The sequence below is a fragment of the Cetorhinus maximus genome, chromosome 3 (genome assembly GCF_964194155.1).
Source record: "Cetorhinus maximus chromosome 3, sCetMax3.hap1.1, whole genome shotgun sequence".
NCBI lineage: Eukaryota > Metazoa > Chordata > Chondrichthyes > Lamniformes > Cetorhinidae > Cetorhinus > Cetorhinus maximus.
Genome location: NC_135881.1, coordinates 74,783,612 through 74,802,451, shown reverse-complemented (window position 1 = coordinate 74,802,451; position 18,840 = coordinate 74,783,612). Strand labels below are relative to the sequence as shown.

Sequence of the window (18,840 nt, the reverse complement as noted above, 5' to 3'; positions counted from 1 at the left end):
CCTGCCATTCCGAAAAAGACCCAGTTATTCCTATTCTCCGTTTCCTGTTTGCTAACCAATTCTAAATCCATGCCAATATATTACCCCCAATCCCATGTGCTTTAATTTTGCACACTAACCTCTTATGTGGGACTTTATCAAAAGCTTTTTGAAAATCCAAATATGCCATATCCACTAGTTCTTCCTTATCTGTTCTGCTAGTTGTGTTCTCAAAAAACCTTCAGTAGGTTTGTCAAACATGATTTCCCTATCATAAATCCATGTTGACTATGTCTAATCCCATTGATATTTTCTAAGTGTTCTGCCATCACATCCTTTATAATAGACTCGAGCATTTTCCCTACTGCTGAGTTTAGGCTTACCAGTCAATAATTCCCTGCTTTCTCCCTCCCTCCTTTTTTAATTAGTGGGGTTACATTTGCCACCCTCCAATCTGCTGGGACTGTCCCAGAATCTACAGAACTTTGGAAGATGGCAACCATTGCATCCACCATTTCCGTGGCCACCTCCCTTTAGTACCCTGGGATGTAGATTATCAGGCCCTGGGAATTTATCGGCTTTCAGTCCCATTAGTTTCTCCAACACTATTGTTTTAGTAATACAAATTTCCTTCAATTCCTCCTCTTCACTAGACCATTGGTTCCCTAATATTTCTGAGAAATTATTTGTGTATTCCTCCGTGAAGACAAAACTAAAGTAGTTGTTTAATTGCTTTGCCATTTCCTTGTTCTTTATTATAAATTCTCCTGTTTCAGACTGTCTTCACTAATCTTTTTCTTTTTCCATACTCATAGAAGCTTTTACAGCCTGCTTTTATGTTCCTTGCAAGTTTACTCTCATACTCTCTTTTTCCACTCTTAATCAATCTCTTGGTCCTCTTTTGCTGAATTCTAAAATGCTCCCAATCCCCAGACTTGCTACGGTTCTAGCAACTTTATATGACTCCGCTTTGGATCTAACACTGTCCTTCATTTCTTTTGTTAACTATAGTTGTACTGCTTTTCCTATTGTGTTTTTGCACCAGGAAGGAATGTATAGCTGTTGCAATGCATATATTCATTCCCTAAATATTAGTCATTGTCTATACACTATCATACCTTTTTAATGAAGTTCCCCATCTATCTTAACCAACTCGCCTCATATCTTTGTAGTTTCCTTTAAGGTTTAGGACCCTAGTTTCGGATCAGACTACTTGACTTTCCATCCTAATGAAGAATTCTATCATGTGATGGTCACTGTTCCCTAAAGGACCCCACAGAACAAGATTATTAATTAACCGCTTCTCATTGCACAATACCAAATCTAGGTTAACCTGTTCCCTAGTCGGTTCTTCGACATACTGGCCTAAAAAACCATCTCGTACACACTCCAGGAATTCATCCGCCAAGTATTATTGCTAATTTGTTTTGCCCAGTCTATATGTAGATTAAAGTTACCCATAATTACTGTAGCACTCTTGTTGCATGCATCTCCCCTATCTTATCACTACTGTTTGGAGGCCTATAGACAACTCCCACTAATGTTTTCTGTCCCTTGTTACTTCTTAGCTCCACCCAGATTGATTCTACATCTAGATTTCCTGAGCCAGTATCCTCTCTCACTATTGCACTGATTTCGTCCTTAACTAACAACGCCACACCACCTCCTTTTCCTTTTTGCCTGTCTGCCTTAAATATCGAATACCTTTGGATATTCAGTTCCCAGCCTTGGTCACCCTGCAGCCATATCTCCGTAATCGCATTCGTACGTACCCGTTTACATCTATTTGCGCTGTTAATTCGTCTACCTAATTGCAAATGCTCCCTACATTCAGATACAGTGTCTTTTTAACATTTTTACACATACGAGTACTTTACACTGTCCCTTAATCATTCGATTTTCCTCCAGACCCAGTTCAAAGTGATTCTCAGCTCCCGAAGGGTTACGTCCTTTCCTTCCCCAATCTGGTAACTTTTAACCCCTGATAGTCTTTTACGGTGAGGGTTTTTCCTGGAGATTCTTCCTCTAGTGCCAGCTAGGTGAATCTTCCAGCCCCAGTTCAAATCCTCGTGAATTTTATCTTTTCTGTACGAGTGTAAGCTCCCACCTGCATTTCTACACTGTGAACCATAGAGACTTTCAGCCTGTACCTGTTCCCTGGATCCTGGCAAACTGCCTGCGTCTGAGAGTTTTCAGTGATATCTTAAGAAACATTTCCCCTCTTAAAGCCCATCTCATTGATAACGTGATTCACATGGGCCTTGTCTCCAGCTAGAAATGATGATTAACTATCCTCGAGACCTTGAGTCATAGAGTCAGAGTTGTACAGCACAGAAACAGGCCCTTCAGCCCATCGTGTCCATGCCAGCCATCAAGCACCTGTCTATTCTAATCCCATTTTCCAGCACTTGGCCCATAGCCCTGTATGCCAGGGCACTTCAAGTGTTTATATAAATACTTCTTAAATGTTGTCGGGGTTCCTACCTCTGCAGTGTGTTCCAGATTCCAACCACTTTCTGGGTGAAAAAAATTTTCCTTAAATCCCCTCTAAACCTCCTGCTCCTTACCTTAAATCTATGCCCCCTGGTTATTGACACCTCCACTAAGGGGAAAAGTTTCTCCCTATCTATGCCCCTCATAATTTTGTACGCCTCTGTCAGGTCCCTCCTCAGCCTTCTCTGCTCTAAGGAAAACAACCCTAGCCTATCCAGTCTCTCTTCATAGCTGAAACGCTCCAGCCCAGGCAACATCCTGGTGAATCTCCTCTGCATCCTCTCCAGTGCAATCACATCCTTCCTATAGTGTGGCGACCGGAACTGCAAACAGTACTCCAGCTGTGGCCTAACTAGCGTTTTACAGAGCTCCAACATGGCCTCCCTGCTCTTACATTCTATGCCTCGGCTAATAAAAGCAAGTTTCCCATATGCTGCCTTAATCACCTTGGGCAGAATTTCCTGGGCGGGGGGCGGGGCCCGCTCACCGTCACATAAAATGACGCGGGATGACATCGGCCGGAACTCCCGACATCATCCCGTGTCATTTCAATTTTCAGCTCGGCAGGGGCTCAGCCAAATCAGCTGTGAGCCCGCCAACCTGTCAACGGCCAATTGAGGTCATTTAAAAACTAATTGCAGTAGTTAAAGGACCTGCCCGTCCAAACCTTAAGGTTGGCGGGCAGGCTGGGAGCCCTGGTGGGCTTCAGAGAAAGCATGAAACCTCATCCATGGGCGGGATGAGGTTTCATGTAGGTTTTTAAAAATTTAATAAACATTTAACTAAAAGTGATGGACATGTCCCAACTCATGTGATAGTCATAAGGGGACATGTCAGGGAAATTTTATTTTTCTATTTTTAACATTTTTACATTTGGAAATGAGTGCACTTTTTCACTCGCATGCGTGAAAGAGCGCACTTCCGGCTTAGGGAGGATCTCCCCCCCACCCGCACAGGGAGCACATAGCACTCCTGGCAGACATCACGCTGGGTGGGCCTTAATTGGCTTAATTGGCCCACGTAAAATGGTGTTGCACCCCCAACCGGGCGTGCCGATTGGTGGCGCGCCTGCATGCACCCGCTCCTGAACTCCCACCCCCCCAAACCCCTTCCGGACGGGGAGAAAATTCTGCCCCACTTGTACAAATTCTGTATCCACTTGTGCTGCTGCCTTCAGGGATCTATGGACATGTACATCAAGGTCCCTCTGATCCTCTTTACTTCCTAGGGTCCTACCTTTCATTGTGTACTCCCTTGCTGTGTTAGTCCTCCCAAAATGCATCACCTCACACTTCTAAGGATTAAATTCCATTTGCCACTGAAATGCCCTTCTCACCAGCCTATCTATATTGTCCTGTAATCTAAGGCTTTCCTGCTCCCTATTTACGCCACCACCAATTTTTGTGCCATCTGCAAAGTTACTGATCATACCTCCTATATTTATGTCTAAATCATTAATGTACACTACAAACAGCAAGTGACCCAGCACCGATCCGTGCGGTACGCCACTGGACACAGGCTTCCAATCGCAAAAACAACCTTTGACCATCACCCTCTGTCTCCTGCCACTAAGCCAATTTTGGATCCAATTTGTCAAATTGCCCTGGATCCCATGGGCTCTTACCTTCTTGACCAATCTCCCCTGTGGAACCTTGTCAAAAGCCTTACTGAAGTCCATGTAGGTTACATCAACGGCACTATCCTCATCTGCACACCTCCTTGAAAAATTCAATCAAATTTGTTAGACATGATCTCCCCCTGACAAAGCCATGCTGACTATCCCTGATTAACCCCTGCCTCCCCAAGTGGAGATTAATCCTTTCCCTCAGAATTTTTTCCAATAGTTTCCCTACCACTGATGATAGACTCACTGGCCTGTAATTACCTGGTTGGTCCCTACTATCCTTCTTGAATAACGGTACCGCATTCGCTGTCCTCCAGTCCTCTGGCACCTCTCCTGTGGCCAGAGAGGATTTGAAACACTCTTTTATCTTGGAAGTAAATGGACTGTTTGAAGCATAATTGTTTACAACTTAACATTCTCAACACTTTTCTGGGACCTTGGAGACTAGCAGTTCAACCACTATAAACGCACCTGCTGCTGCCGTTTTTTTCCAAATGTGAACACTTCACATCTTCTTCCCAGCAAAGCTATCTGAGCTTTCCTTTAATCTATAACAACCACGCCATTCAGGCCTGCTGTCAGGCAGCAACAGGTCATGTCGCCCTCTTCAATTTACCCTAAATTACAGACTTTTACAAACTTAATAGAGACTATTTCTTTTTGAAAAGAAATCAAACTCCCAATTATTAACTGAAAATTATGCCACAAGATTTCACATTTTAAACAAACTTTTACTGTATAAGAGTAAAAGTAAGTACTACTTACAAAAGTAATACTAACTTATCACTAAATTTTGTAACCACTTGACCATTAAACCCAAAAATCTTAACTAAATACTTCACATTCTACTTTTTTTCCACCCAAGAGTTCCCTATGCTTTACAGGATCTTGAGGCTTTCTTCACTTCTCCTGAGACTAAACCGAGGTGTACCACAACTCTTAAGGAATTCACTTTGATTCTCCTCCATGTTCCTGCTATTCTTCGAGGTTTGAGATTTTTGGCATCATTCCAACTTTCCTTCAACTTCACGATTCTGGGCTCCCCAGTTCAAGCATGGGCCTCACTGTATCCTTGTTTGGTTACTTCAAAACAGAAAACACCCTTGGTTTCAGTTAGCTCTCTGCTGCTGATTTACAGCTCCTGACAGCTTTTTTCTCTGTTTGTCTCAAGGCTGTGCTGGACACAGACTTCAGCTGCCTTTCTGTGAGAAATCACAGATAAAAACCCAAAACCAGAAAAAAAACTTGCCCGTAATCTATCCTCTATCTAATGTGGCACCCCTGGGATATCTCCAATAGAGATTTAAACTAATTATCCCCAATTCCTAAACCTTCCCTTTTGTTCTGGGAAATCAGAAAAATAATTTAGACCCCTTATTGACACAGCTGTAGACACCCTGTCTCCACCAAGAAGCTTAGAGAGGGGTCACCCACTCTTAGTTTTGTGTTTTCCGACTTCCATCTTTGAATTTATTAAAAAAACATAGGTCGCCCTTTGAATTACAATTAGTCAAAGTTTGTTTACCAAACAGAGTGTTTCCATTTAAGTTACGTTTAAGGGTTTCAATCCCCAAACTAAAAGCTATGTTCCTAAAACATATGAATCATAAAATTAGATGTTCATAACTCCTCCCACGAGGGGAAAATGAAAACCCGTCACCATCGTGAAAGCTATTTTTAACCTTTCCTTCTCTGGAGGAGCAGGAGCATTCCTCCAACTCCGCAGCACTACTTTGGGCTGCTACCAATTGTACACTGCCTTCCTGCAGCAACAGTGAGAATTCCAAGTCTCTCCCCTTATTCACCATTTGCCTATCAGTGTTTTTCTTTCACTGCTTAACGCACAATAATGTTTCCAGATTTTACTGGTTGATCCTCTCTTGGTGCATTGCTGTTGCTCAGCTCTGCAGGAGATGCTGGATCCCAGTCCCATTCCTCTGCCCAATCCCTTGTAATTCTTAGTTTGACACTCTGACACACACTCGCACTCGCTCTCTCTCGCTCTCGCTCTCATATCCTTCTGTTCAGAGCCCTCCATGGTCTTTTCCCTTCCCTTTCTTTGTGAGCCCTACAAACTGCTGAATTGTGTTTCTCTAGTCCCAGGTGCTTGTGCTACTCTGATCTCCTTCACTCTACCATTGGCAGCAGTGTCTTCGGGCAATAGGTATTAAGCTCTGCAGTTCCCTTCTTAAACTTCTCCACCCCTCTCACCTTTTAAGTTACTCCTTAGACCAAAGGCCAAGCATCTCCTTATGTGGCTCGATGTCAGATTTTCTTTGATAACACTACTCTGAAATACCTTGGAATGTTTTGCGACACTAAAGGCGATATTTAAATGCAAGTTGTTCTGGAAAATACAACTGTGTGTGTCCATAATTTAAAAACAATGTTTGTAAGTGATTAAGTTTGTTCACAGAATTATTACAGCACAGCAGGAGGCTATTCAGCCCATTGCATCTGCACCAACTGAATGAACAATTCATATAGTGCCATTCCCCTGCCTTCTCCCTGCACGCTCATCCTTTTCAGATAACAGTCTAATTCCCTCTTGAATGCCTCAGTTGAACCTGCTTCAACCACACACTCAGGCAGTGCATTCCAGACCTTAACCACTTGCTGCGTGAAAATGTTTTTCCCCATGCTGTTTTAGCTTCTTTTGCCAATTACTTTAACTTGAACAAGAAGACACAGATTTTTAGTGAAAGAATCCTGAATTTCAAATTCTATGACTGGGTCATGCCAATATTGATCTACTTAATTGATGCAGATTATGTAACTGCTGACTGGACCAGTTGTTTCTGATTCAGCATTATGCTCTCTGCGGCATATTTAAATTATTTTTCTAGGAAATTTGGAGCAAGTTGAAAATTGGGACACAACCAACATAAAAGTGCAAGTCACAGAAGGTGTCATTCCAGTAAAGTTTGGCCCTGCCGTTTGTTCCACTGTTGCTCTTGCCTGCATGGTCTGCTGGTTCTGTAAAGCTGATTTATAAGATGATCCGGTTCATGGCTTTAGGTGTCCATGACTTCCACTGCTGGCCCTGTTACAGCACTCGGATAGGGCAATCATATCCATTACTCAACTGCAGAAGTGAGATCTAAAGGCATTAGGTGTTTTTCTCCAGCTGCAATGATAACCACCACCTCGTTGTTAATAGGATAGCTGAAGGTGACCTCCGTGTAAGACCTGTCACCATGAAACTTGCAGTAGTAATCTGCAGCAGGTGGTCTCAAACCAATGGTGTAGTTCACTAATACCCTAGATGAGCAATTCTAGTTCTGTGCAACACTTTATCCTTATGCATGAAATTGCTGAAAAAGAGAGGAGGCCTTATCTGTTCCCAGCCTAGCTTTGACTAACAGTTTTAAAACATACAAAGAGAGGCAGAACAATAACTGATATACTAACTGTGTGAGACTCATCATTTACTGATTTTTGGATTGTGTGACATTTCAAATGAATGCTGATCTTTAACATTAAATATGGCATGAAACATCTTTAATATTGCTTGCTTTTACAGTTTGCTGAATGGTGCTTGGATTATGGAACACATGGATGTCGTATCCCTGACAGACCATATTCCTTGTTTGAAGGTAATACAGTGAGCAATATGTTGGGCTTTTTAAAAATGTTCTAAGACTAATCAAATCATAGTTTGATTTGTCACTCCAATGGTATGTTTATGGAAAACAAAAGCTACTGTTGCTGTTTTGTTTAGGACTTGGGTAAATCCTTATTAAAAACAAGTTTGTCAGAAATGTTATGCTTGGATTAGTGTTCTAAAGCAAAAACATTTTTTAGGAAAAGTGTTTTAGCTTCTAAATTGCAGCTTTCATACAAATTAAGTTTAGCAGTGCAATTAACTTGACTACTTGTTAGCATTAACTGTTTGTGACTCCAGACTATGTGTTAGCAATGTCATAATGCGACAAGAGGTTCTGATAACAGTACAAGAAGGAACCTTGCACAGTTTTAGTCCTCTGAACCCCAAAATATAACCTCTGCATCTCATACCCATCTGTAGTATTTGGGGAAAGTATACATCACAGTTAAAAGTGCCATGTTTCACAAGTGTTTGTCACACTTGCATGATTGAGGGGATTACAGTCAAATTAGGAAAAGCTGCCGATTAACAATCTATACAAACCCAACCAGTTGTTATTTTTTCAAAGCTAGTAATTGACAGTCAACATACAGCACAAATCAAAGAAAGCAATTAAATCATTTAAATGTTACATGTGGTTGCCATTTTTAATTTTTCAAATCAGTAAATAGGCTAAAAAGTAGTAAATAGCGATGAGGATAGTTATAGGCTTCAAGATGGCAGAGACAGGATGGTGAAATGGGCAGAAACCCAGAGCGAGTTAGATACAGAAAAGTGAGGTGATGCACTTTGGAAGGATATGGAAAGATAGTGTGCCATAAATGGCAAGATTTTGAAAAGTATAGATAAGCAGAGAGACTTTAGGGATTTTTGTATAAAGACACCAAAGTGGCAAGGCAAGTTGATAAGGTGGTCAAAATGCATATGGATTATTTGGGTTTATAGAGGCATAGAATATAATGCAAAGAGATGCACTAGAACTTTTATAAATCATTAGTTAGCTGAGTTAACACTCAGCTGGAGTGTTGTGGATGATTCTGGACACCACACTTCAGGAAAGATGTAAAGGCCTTAGAAGTGGTACAGAGGAGGTCTAGCAGGGATGAGGGATCTCGATTAAGAAGTGGTTGGAAAAGTTAGGACTGTTCTCCTTGGAACAGGGAAGGTTGAGAAGGTGATGAAATATTTTAATGGAGTAGATTGAAAACTGTTCTGCTTGGACACTGGGTAATAAATTTTACAAACATTGGCAAAAGATCTAGCAGGTGATGAGGAATTTTCTCAGATTGGTGGGATTGGTAATAAGCTACCTGAAAAGGGGTTGGAAGTTAATTCCATGGATAATTTTAAAAGGGCGCTCAACAGGAACATGGAGGGTTACGGACAAAAAGTGTAAATGTTGGGACTAAGCATAACTGCTCTTTCAATGAGCCAGCATAGGTGTCACAGATGGCCAAATGGTCTCCTTCTGTACTGCAAGTTTCTATGATGCTATGTAAAGGACACAAAAGTAAATTATACAATTTTTTAAAATGTTGATATAATGTTGGAAACAGCCAGGAAGAAGTTTCCCCACAGAGTTGCTCCTCTTTATGTGGCTGGTTCTTAAATTCTGAGTTGAAAATTTCACCCAAACTCTTGCTGCTCGGAGTTCTAGTTTGGATAACCAAATTCTAAACATGAGGATGCTTTTCGGGAATTGTATTTCCACAGGGACAGAATGAAGACTACAGTACCTTTTTAGTTTGTCATGTAAAGTTTAAAAAATACCTAGTTTTATTATTTTTGTTATCCATAGCAGCTTAATGCAACTGAGTGGCTTGCTAGGTCATTACAGAGGGCAGGTAAGAGTCAACCACATTGATGTGGGCCCAGAATCATATATAGGTCAAATCAGACAACAGTGGCAGAGTTCCTTTCCTAAAGGACATTAGTGACCAGATGGATTGCTGTGAATAACCTAATAGTTTTATGGTTTCCATTACTGATACTTTTTATCCCAGACTTATTTAATGAACTGAATTTAAACTTCCCAACTGCTGGCTCCTCAACTCTTATCTCCAATCATTAGTCCAGGCATTTGGATTGCTAGTTGAGTGAAATAATCATCGTGCTGCTGCACCCTTTAATATTAGACTCAACTCAATTGGGTAAGGACAATTTGATCATCACGGTAGTAACTGAATCTATGCCATATGTCTACCACTGTATTGGGGAAAGGGATGGGGAAGAAACTGGGTGAGGGGTAGTGGGGGGGAAAGAAGTCTTGGATCAGAGAATGATACAGCATAGAAACAGACTAATTTTCCATCAAGTCTGCTGTGTTTTTCTTCTCAAGCTAGCACGCCTGATCCCACGCTCCAACTCTCACCATTTCCTGTACGTTTTAATATCATTTTTCAAGCAACTACAATTCCCTTCTAAAAGAATTTTTTGGCTAAACTTTGATAATTTTGTGGCAAAGAATTCCTTATTCTGATCACTCAAATTATTTCTAACCTCAAGAAATTTGTATCTGCCCAAACATTTCAGCAAACAGTGGAACATTCCATCATTATCGCTTTATTATAACCCGTTATGACTTGAAGATCTCAACCAAATCACTCGTCAACCACCTAAATTCTAGTGAAAACGGTCTAACTTCTCTCTGTAGAAATGTAACCTCTTATCTCTGGTAATATCTTAAGTGAATCCACGGCACAGCTTTTCAAGTGATTTGTGTTCCTCCTATAATGTATACCTAAAACGTACACAATAATACATATCCTGGAGCCCTGAGAGTATTCTTCTGGAACCGATATATCAATAACTTAAAAAATAAGTACCAAATCAAGGAAAACTAACAAAATCAATACTCATCTTAATATTTATTTGCACAGTTATCCCTAATATGTATAGAAAATTCAGCATCAGAACACTCAAATTTGGTTGCAAAGTTTAATTTTTAGCATCCATGTTTGATTCTTTAAACTGAATTTCCAGTTCATCGGATGGCTTATCGGATGGCTTATAAGTAAATGTGATGATCTAGTCTTGGTCCAAATTTATTGCACTCAGACTTAATACTTCAAATTTCATAACTCCATATTGAATGCCACTTGGAAGAAGCACTGATGGAGCATTGTACTTTTAGTAGGGGATTTAATGCCCATCACCAGGAGTTTCTTGAAAGCACCACTACAGAAGGACATAGCTGTTAGACTAGGTCTGCGGCAGGTAGTGAAAGAACCAACAGAAGGGAAAAACCTACTTGACTTTGTCCACTCCAGCCTACCAGTTGCAAATGAATCTATTCATGACATTATTGGTAGGAGTGACCATTGCATAGTCCTTGTGGAGATGTGGCCCCATCTTCACAATGAAGGCACCCTCTATCATGTTGTGTGGCACCAACACCACGCTAAGTGAGATAGATGCAGAACAGATCTAGCAGCTAAAAACTGTTTCCTTGAAACACTGTCAGCCATCAGCAGAATTGTATTCCACCACAATCATAAATCTCGTGACCCAGCATTACTCCCACTTTACCATTATCATCAAAGCCAGGGGTCCAACCCTTGTTCATTGAAGAGTGCAGGAATACACACAAGGAGCAACACCAGGCATACCTAAAAATGAGATGTCAACTTAGGGAAGCTACAACACATGATTATGTACTTTTTAAACAGTGGAAGCATCATGCTATAGACAGAGCTAAGCGATCCCACAACCAGTGGATCAGATCAAAGCTCTGCAGTCCTGCCATATATCCAGTCATGAATGGTGCTGGACAATTGAACAGCAAAAGGGAGGAGGCGGCTGCACAAATTTCCCCATCCTCAATGATGGTCAAGTCCAGCACTAGAGTAAAAGATGAGGCTAAAGCATTTGCAAACATCTTTAGCCAGAAATGCCAAATGGATGGTTCATCTTAACCTCTTCCTAAGGTGCCCAGCACAGATGCGGTCTTTAGCCAATTCAATTCACTCCACATGATACCCTTTGCTGTAACCGTTTCTGGATATGAGCCCTGATATTACAACGGCTGAAGTGCTGAAAACTTGTGCTCCATAACCAGCAATGACCCTAGACGAGCTGTTCTAGTACAGTTACAATATTGGAATCAACCCAACTTAAGTGAAAAATTGTACAGATATGTCCTATTCACTTGAAGCAGGACAAATCCAACCTGATCAATTTCTGCTCCTTCACCTTACTATCAATCATCAGCAAAGTGATGGGAGGCATCATCAACAGTGGCTCTCCACCCTTGTAAGGCCACAAGTGAGAATATTGGCTAATTGCATTATGTTTCATACTATTTGTAATGCCTCAGATATTGATGCCACATATACCCACATGCAGCAAGATCTGGGAGACATTCAAGCTTGTGGAGAGTAACATTCATGCCACACAAGTGGTCATGCCAGCCAATGACCATCTCCAGCAAGAGAGAATTTAGCCCCCCTCTGTTTACATTCAATGGTATTACCATCACTGACATCCCCACCATCAACCTCCTGGGGGTCACCATTGACCAGAAACTTAACTGGACCAGCCATTTAAAGAACACTGGCTACAAGAGAAGGTCAGAAGCTGGTCATTCTGTAGCAACTAACTCACTCCCTGATTCTTCAAAGCCATTCCACCATCTAGAAGGCACAAGTCAGGAGTATAATGGAATACTCTCCACATCCATGTGCAGCTCCTACAAACTCGGAGTTCAACACCATCAAAGACAAAATCGCCTGCATGATTGGCACCTTATCCATCACCTTAAACTTTCACTCCTTCTTTCACTGGCATACTGAGATTGCAGTGCAAACTATCTACATGATACACTACAACAACTTGCCAACAACCTTCCAAACCTGCAACCTTTACTTAGAAGGATAAGTTCAGCAGGTGCATTGGAACACCACCACCACATGTTCCCTTCCAAGTCACAACCATTTTGTCTTGGAAATGTATCACTGTTTCTGCATTTTAGTTGGGTTAAATCCCCAGAACTCCGTACTTAACAGCACGGAGTAAAGTTGAAGAAAGCAGCTCACCACCACCCTTTCTAGGGCAATTAGGGATGAGCAATAAATGCTGTCATTGCCAGTGACACCTACACCCCATGAATGAATTTTTAAAAAAACATTCTTATTGATATAAAGTGGAGCCAGGTCTGTGGCAAACCCTAATCTGATATCTCATCTAGGCAGTTATGCAGTACTCCAAGGCAGTATTGTTGATTCGAGGTAAAGAACATTCCAATAGCCTTTTTAATTATTTTGAGGGGGCTGGAATACAAAAGGCTTGAAGGTATGTTATTTACATAAAGCTCTCATTAACCCCCCATTTAGAGTACTGCATTCGTTCTGGACACCACACGTCAGGAAGGATATATGAACCTTGGAAAAAGTGCAGTGCAAATTCACGGGAATGATACCAAGTTGATATGCTAGATGGAGAGAAACTCTTTTATTTGGTATGCAAGTCCTGAAAATGGGGGACATAACTTTAAAAGTAGAGAATGACAATTCAGGGGTGATGTCAGGACACTTTTCTTCACACAAAGGGTAGTTGAAATCTAGAACTTCCCCCAAAAAATCTGATGCTAGGTCAATTGAAAATTTCAAAACTGAGATTGATAGATTTTTTACTAGGCAGGGCATTAAAGACAAGGCACCAAGGTGAGTAGATGGAGATGAGATACAGACCAGCCATAGTCTAATCGAGTGATGGAACAGGCTCAACAGGCTGAATGGCCTACACCTGTTCATATTGATCAACAAGCCTAGCTGCTTAGATATCCTAGCAGGTTTATTGTATTTTAGCTAGGTAAATTCCAGCAACCCCTTTATGTTCATTGGCCCTGAAATCTTGGCTATCACCAACTAGCAGCCAAGTTCTCCTAACTTGCATTAAGTTGAGTCCCTCCCTACAGAGAGAGAATGTGCGTCCCCTTTGAGACAAATGGAAACCTGTATCTCTGGATTTCTGTAACTTTGTTCGGAGACTCTTAATAGTGACAGGTTTCCATGCATCCTGGAGCTCCCTTCCTAACAGCATTGTGGGTGTACCGACACCACATGGACTGCAGTGGTTCAAGAAGGCAGCTCACCACCGCCTTTTTAAGGGCAACTAGGGATGGGCAATAAATGCTGGCCCAGCCAGTGATGCCCACATCCTGTGAATGAATTTTAAAAAATCAAAGCAGCAAGCTGATAAAATTTTTGGATACTTGAGTATATCAAAGACAGGGGTGTGTTATATATATATATATATATATATATATATATCAATATATTTATGCAGATAGCAGCAGCCATTGGCAAGAATGAGATGCTCATGTTCATCCTTCCCACCCTAATTTTTTTTTTACAATGAAATTATTTCCCTTTTCTGCCCCTAATTTTAAATCTTGAAATTGCTCCATAAGGCAAAGAATCATTAGAAATTTTGGAGAAGATAGCTATTTCACGCATCACTTGTGTGCTGTTGCTAACTGCTAATTCAAGCTATTTACTACAGTCCCATTTCCTGCTTTGTCATTTTAATACTTTTGATGAATGAAACTACTTGTAAATTTCTCAAGAACTTGTTTTGGAGCTTCTTGAGTATTGTTATAGTTTTTGAGCATGTCACTTGGCAGACTAAAAAACAAAAATAGCCTATTAAAATGAGCTGATGAATAAATGGTTACAAAAGGGGCAATTGCAGAATATAGGTGATTAAAGACTATTTGGAAACATGGTGTCAGTCCAAATGGGAATGCTGTATTTGAATACTGTGGAGTGTGTTTTATGAATGTTCTGGAGTTTTTTGCTTAATTGTACTTATTTTGTGTCGGCTTGATATTTAATGACCTTTTCTTGTCATGTGTACAGGTGCTACAGAAACCACAATTTACTTAAAAAGGCAGCATTTTTAGTTCTATACATTCAGAAAAAGGATTTTTAATATTTTGCTAATTATCTTTTTAAATCTGTTGGTTTCTGTTTTAGCTGAGTGTGTAAATAAAATATTAATTATGCATATTTTGTTATTTAATTATGTTTTTCCTGCCTTGTCCTTTGCAGGGATGGCTGGAGCTATTCACTTCTTGTGTGATATGCTGAACCCAGAGGCATCTCAATTTCCAGCATTGGAACTCTGAAGTACAACAATGTTATGCTAAAGGAAGACTGAAGGATTTTGTATCTAATTTAGGAGGACTTCTTTTCTGTGGAGAGCAGGACATCTTAGTGCCTCCTTTATGAATACACAGGCCAAAACTACCACTAGCTCAAGAACCAAGACATTAGAGGCAACATATGAGCCAAAGCTCTGGATAACTTTTGTCTTAAAATTAGTGTGGCATTTCAGTTTAAAGGAAATTAAAAATTTCAGTTTAATACAAGTCCTTACTTCAGGGTTTGATTGTATGCACGCTTAAAAATCTGGTGTCAGTGGCTGTCTTTGTTCTTGTTTGTATGGAATCCATCTTGTTTGCAAAGTTTCCATTATAGTGGTTGTCCTTTTGTGCATGTGATGAAGCTCATAACTGGTGATCATTGATCTCCTGCTACCAGTTTATTTTTGATTTGTGCTTGGATGTACCTATAAAACTGGGCTCATAAAATTGTTCAATTAGCCAGGGTTGTTGGTCATATTGCAAACTTGCAAAAAGAAACCTTGGCATTGAGATTAGATTAAACATAGTGTCTTTACTAAATCTATTAATTGATTTATGTTGAAGAAAAATAATCCTACTTACTAGCTTTGTATAATAGGTAAAGGTAAATTCTCACCCAAGAGTAACTTTTATCTCTCATTCATTTTCTCTGCCTCTTTCTTTCTCTCTTGCTTTCGTTCTTCTGTTGAATTACAGTAGGTGTTCCATGATTATCAGTTGGTTCAAAACTTATTTTGTGTTGGTGGAAAAGAGCAAATGTTGCAGAAATATGATAATGCAAAACTAGCTGAGGAAGGATTTTCTTTGGATGCGAACTATGCTTTCTGTACTACCAGAATCGCAAGCTTTTCTTTGTGAAATAAGTATTCTAAACTAAGCTTGTTTTGCTGAGAAGGAAAATAACATACTGAAATTTATTTATGTCAATTAATTGATATTGAAGACAAGTTTGTTTTTCTTAATATAAAATATAGCCAACCTTGGAAACATCAGTGCCAATTCTGTCCACTTGACTAGTTTCATTTTAGCTATTTCCTTCACCATAAAATGCCAAATGTGTAATGTTATGTGAAACATAGAGGTTTAGATTTTCAGTCTTTTTGATGTGATCTTTTCAGTCCATTTTTAAAAATGATGACATATGAACTGACCAGCTCAGTCATTGTTATAGCTGTATTGTATGTATAGTCATTGCTATTGTCTTTATTGTAAACCAAAGCTGAGCCTTCCATGATATTTCTGCTATTTGCTGTCATTTGATTATTTTAATGGCAACGTTGATTTTATACGCAGGTTTTTGAGTAGCATAAACAGCAAGCCCTTCTACTATTCCAATACTGCTTCATTGCAGTTGACGTACTGAGATACCCAAGATGAAAGATGGTATTGGTTGACAAGAATGTACAGTGATCTGGCCACGATCATAACTGAATTGTCTCTGTACAGACTGTCAACATTCATATTTCCCTCAATCCATGCTTTTGTAATGAGCATAAGTAGAAGAGGCTGCACTTTTGAGACAGGTCAATATTTCTGATGAGAGGTTTGTTTAGCTGCTGACTGACTAGCTGTGTATTTCCAGTATTTTCTGTTTTTTCACACATTTCTCGTCTGTATTCCATGTAAACAGTTGGTTCTTATATTTTTCAGACAAAGCAATAAAAAGTGTAGAAAAAGTAACCACCTGAGGGTGACCGGGTGAGTACTTTGCTAAAAAAAATGTTAGGGAAGTTGCAGCTTTCAAGGGGTGAAAAGTTTGAGTAATTTTGTTCAAAGTATTCTTTTATATTGAAAAACATGCATCCTTGATATTTCATAATTTAAAAAAAATAAATTGCCATTCCCACAGGGTCTCACCCAGGTCAAGCATCCTTGCTGCTGGCCACCCCTATTTCTGATGGAGTTGTGGCCATGCATCTGGAATACCTACCATCCGCTGATTTTCCTTCAGTTAAGTGAAGTAGGAAAGGGGATAAAGGATGAATAGTGTTCTTTAGATAAAAGAAAAATACTGAAGATGCTAGACATCTGAAACAAAAACAGAAAATGCCGGAAAAGCTCAGCAGGTCTGGCAGCATCTGTGGAGAGAGAAACAGAGTTAAAGTTTCGAGTCCGTATGACCCTTCTTCAGAGCGGTTGCCTTCTGTTGCTTTCTCTGAAGAAGGGCCATTCGGACTCTAAACATTAACGCTGTTTCTCTCCCCACAGTTGCTGTCAGACCTGCTGAGTTTTTCCAGCATTTTCTGTTTTTGGTTCAGTGTTCTTTAGATCTTTGATTTAAATGAAGTTTATTTGGAGATTATCATTACAACTGTAAAATGCAAGGGAATGCCACTGGTACTGTTTACTAAAGCCCTGGTTAATATCCCCAAAGGCTATGTTCCACAGAGTTTAAAAACCTTCAATTTTTACCATGCCATATTCCATAGGGATTGAGTATACTGTAAGAAGAGAATGTTTGTTCTTTCAATTTACAGGTACTGATAATTTAAATATACATATATACTATACAGAAGTGGCTGTTGATAGGATATGGGAAATAAAGTTTCCTTTTAAGGAACTTGACTGAGTTCAACAAGTTAAAAGCTTCTTTCCATCATCGGGCGATGTCAGCAATCTTGTAGTAAGGGACACATAATAGCTTATGAGGAAAATGGTGAGGTTCATAAGTTCAGTATTCACATTAGCTGATACTGTTAAGTTACTGTCCCTCTCTACTTTTAAATATGCATCATCATCCTCTCTTCAAAAAAAACAAAGCTTAACCTCACTATTCTTGCAAACTGCTGCCCCATCTTCAACCTCCCTTCCCTCTCCGAAGCCCTTGAACATGTTATTGCCTCCCAAATCTGTGTCCATCATTTCCAGAACTCCATGGGCTGGATTTTATTCCCTGCTCACCCCAAATTGATAAACAATAGAGCCATAGAGAAGTTACAGTGCAGAAAGAGGCCATTCAGCCCATCGTGTCTGTGGTGGCCAAATGTTGCCTTTAACTTTAACTGATAAATCGGTGCTGAGCCTGTCCACCCAAAAGCTGGGTGCCCTGCAACCATTTTACATTGGGAGTGACCTTAATTAGCTCGAGGCGAGAATTCCACCCCCATCTGCGCCTTGGAGAGCAGCCGGCCATTCTGATTGGCCAGTGGCTCTGTCATCCCGGCAACACCAGGTTCAAGTGGTGGCCACTGCTGGGCCTAAAGTTCTCCGCACAGGTCCATGCCATTTCTGCGTTTACCCTTGCAGACCACAGCAGATCATTGAACCTTTTGCAGCACTGAAGCCATGTGTGGCGCACCACATCATGCCCACTGACCTGGATGGTGACCTGTGTCCAGACTTTCTTGGTCAGATGGGGCGGCCTTCCCTTGCCATCCTTGGACATTAAAATGTGCTGCCAAAACAGTGATGGAGCCCAGGGTTCAAGGTATGTCCAGGGTTTTGGGTGGGCGTGGCTGGCAGACCCCAGTAAGGGGGCCATGTTTGAGAGGCCAGGGAGGAGGGTTAACTGGGAGATTATTATTATTTTTAGTGGAGGCAGGGGAGGGTGGGGCTGGTGGTACCTTCAGGGGACTCCCAAAGGAGATTTCCCCATTTCCTTGCCCGACAGCAACCCAAGCATTGAAAGCTGAAGGGCTCCCCACCAGACCTGCGCCTTGCCCTGCTGTTGGTAAAATAGCAGCAAAGGCACAATGAGGACTTTTAAGTGGCCATTAGTTGGCCCACCCTGCCCACTGTAAAATGGGAGACCATTTGCAGATGACACAAAGATTGGCCGAGTAGTGGAGCGTGTAGAGGATAGTCATAATCTCCAAAATGATTTAGATGGGTTGGTGGAGTGGGCGGTAAAGTGGCAGATGGATTTTAACATAGAGAAGTGTGAGATCATACATTTAGGGAAGTCAAACAGTTACAGTGATTACAAAATAAATGGGAACATACTAAGAGGGATAGATGAAGTGAGAGATCTTGGTGTACAAGTACACAGGTCCC

The 18,840-nt window shown here is 40.7% G+C and overlaps 1 protein-coding gene across 1 annotated transcript in view; it reads left to right on the top strand.

Annotated features, from left to right (window-relative positions):
- Window positions 1–16,527, top strand: part of lancl2 (LanC lantibiotic synthetase component C-like 2 (bacterial)) — a 73,099-nt gene extending 56,572 nt beyond the window's left edge. Inside the window, exons 8-9 of the mRNA XM_078538572.1 lie at window positions 7,620–7,692; window positions 14,753–16,527. Coding sequence (XP_078394698.1) covers window positions 7,620–7,692; window positions 14,753–14,829 — 150 coding nt within the window. The 3' untranslated portion in view covers window positions 14,830–16,527. The remainder of the gene's footprint in view (window positions 1–7,619; window positions 7,693–14,752) is intronic.
- Window positions 16,528–18,840: the final 2,313 nt, after the last annotated feature.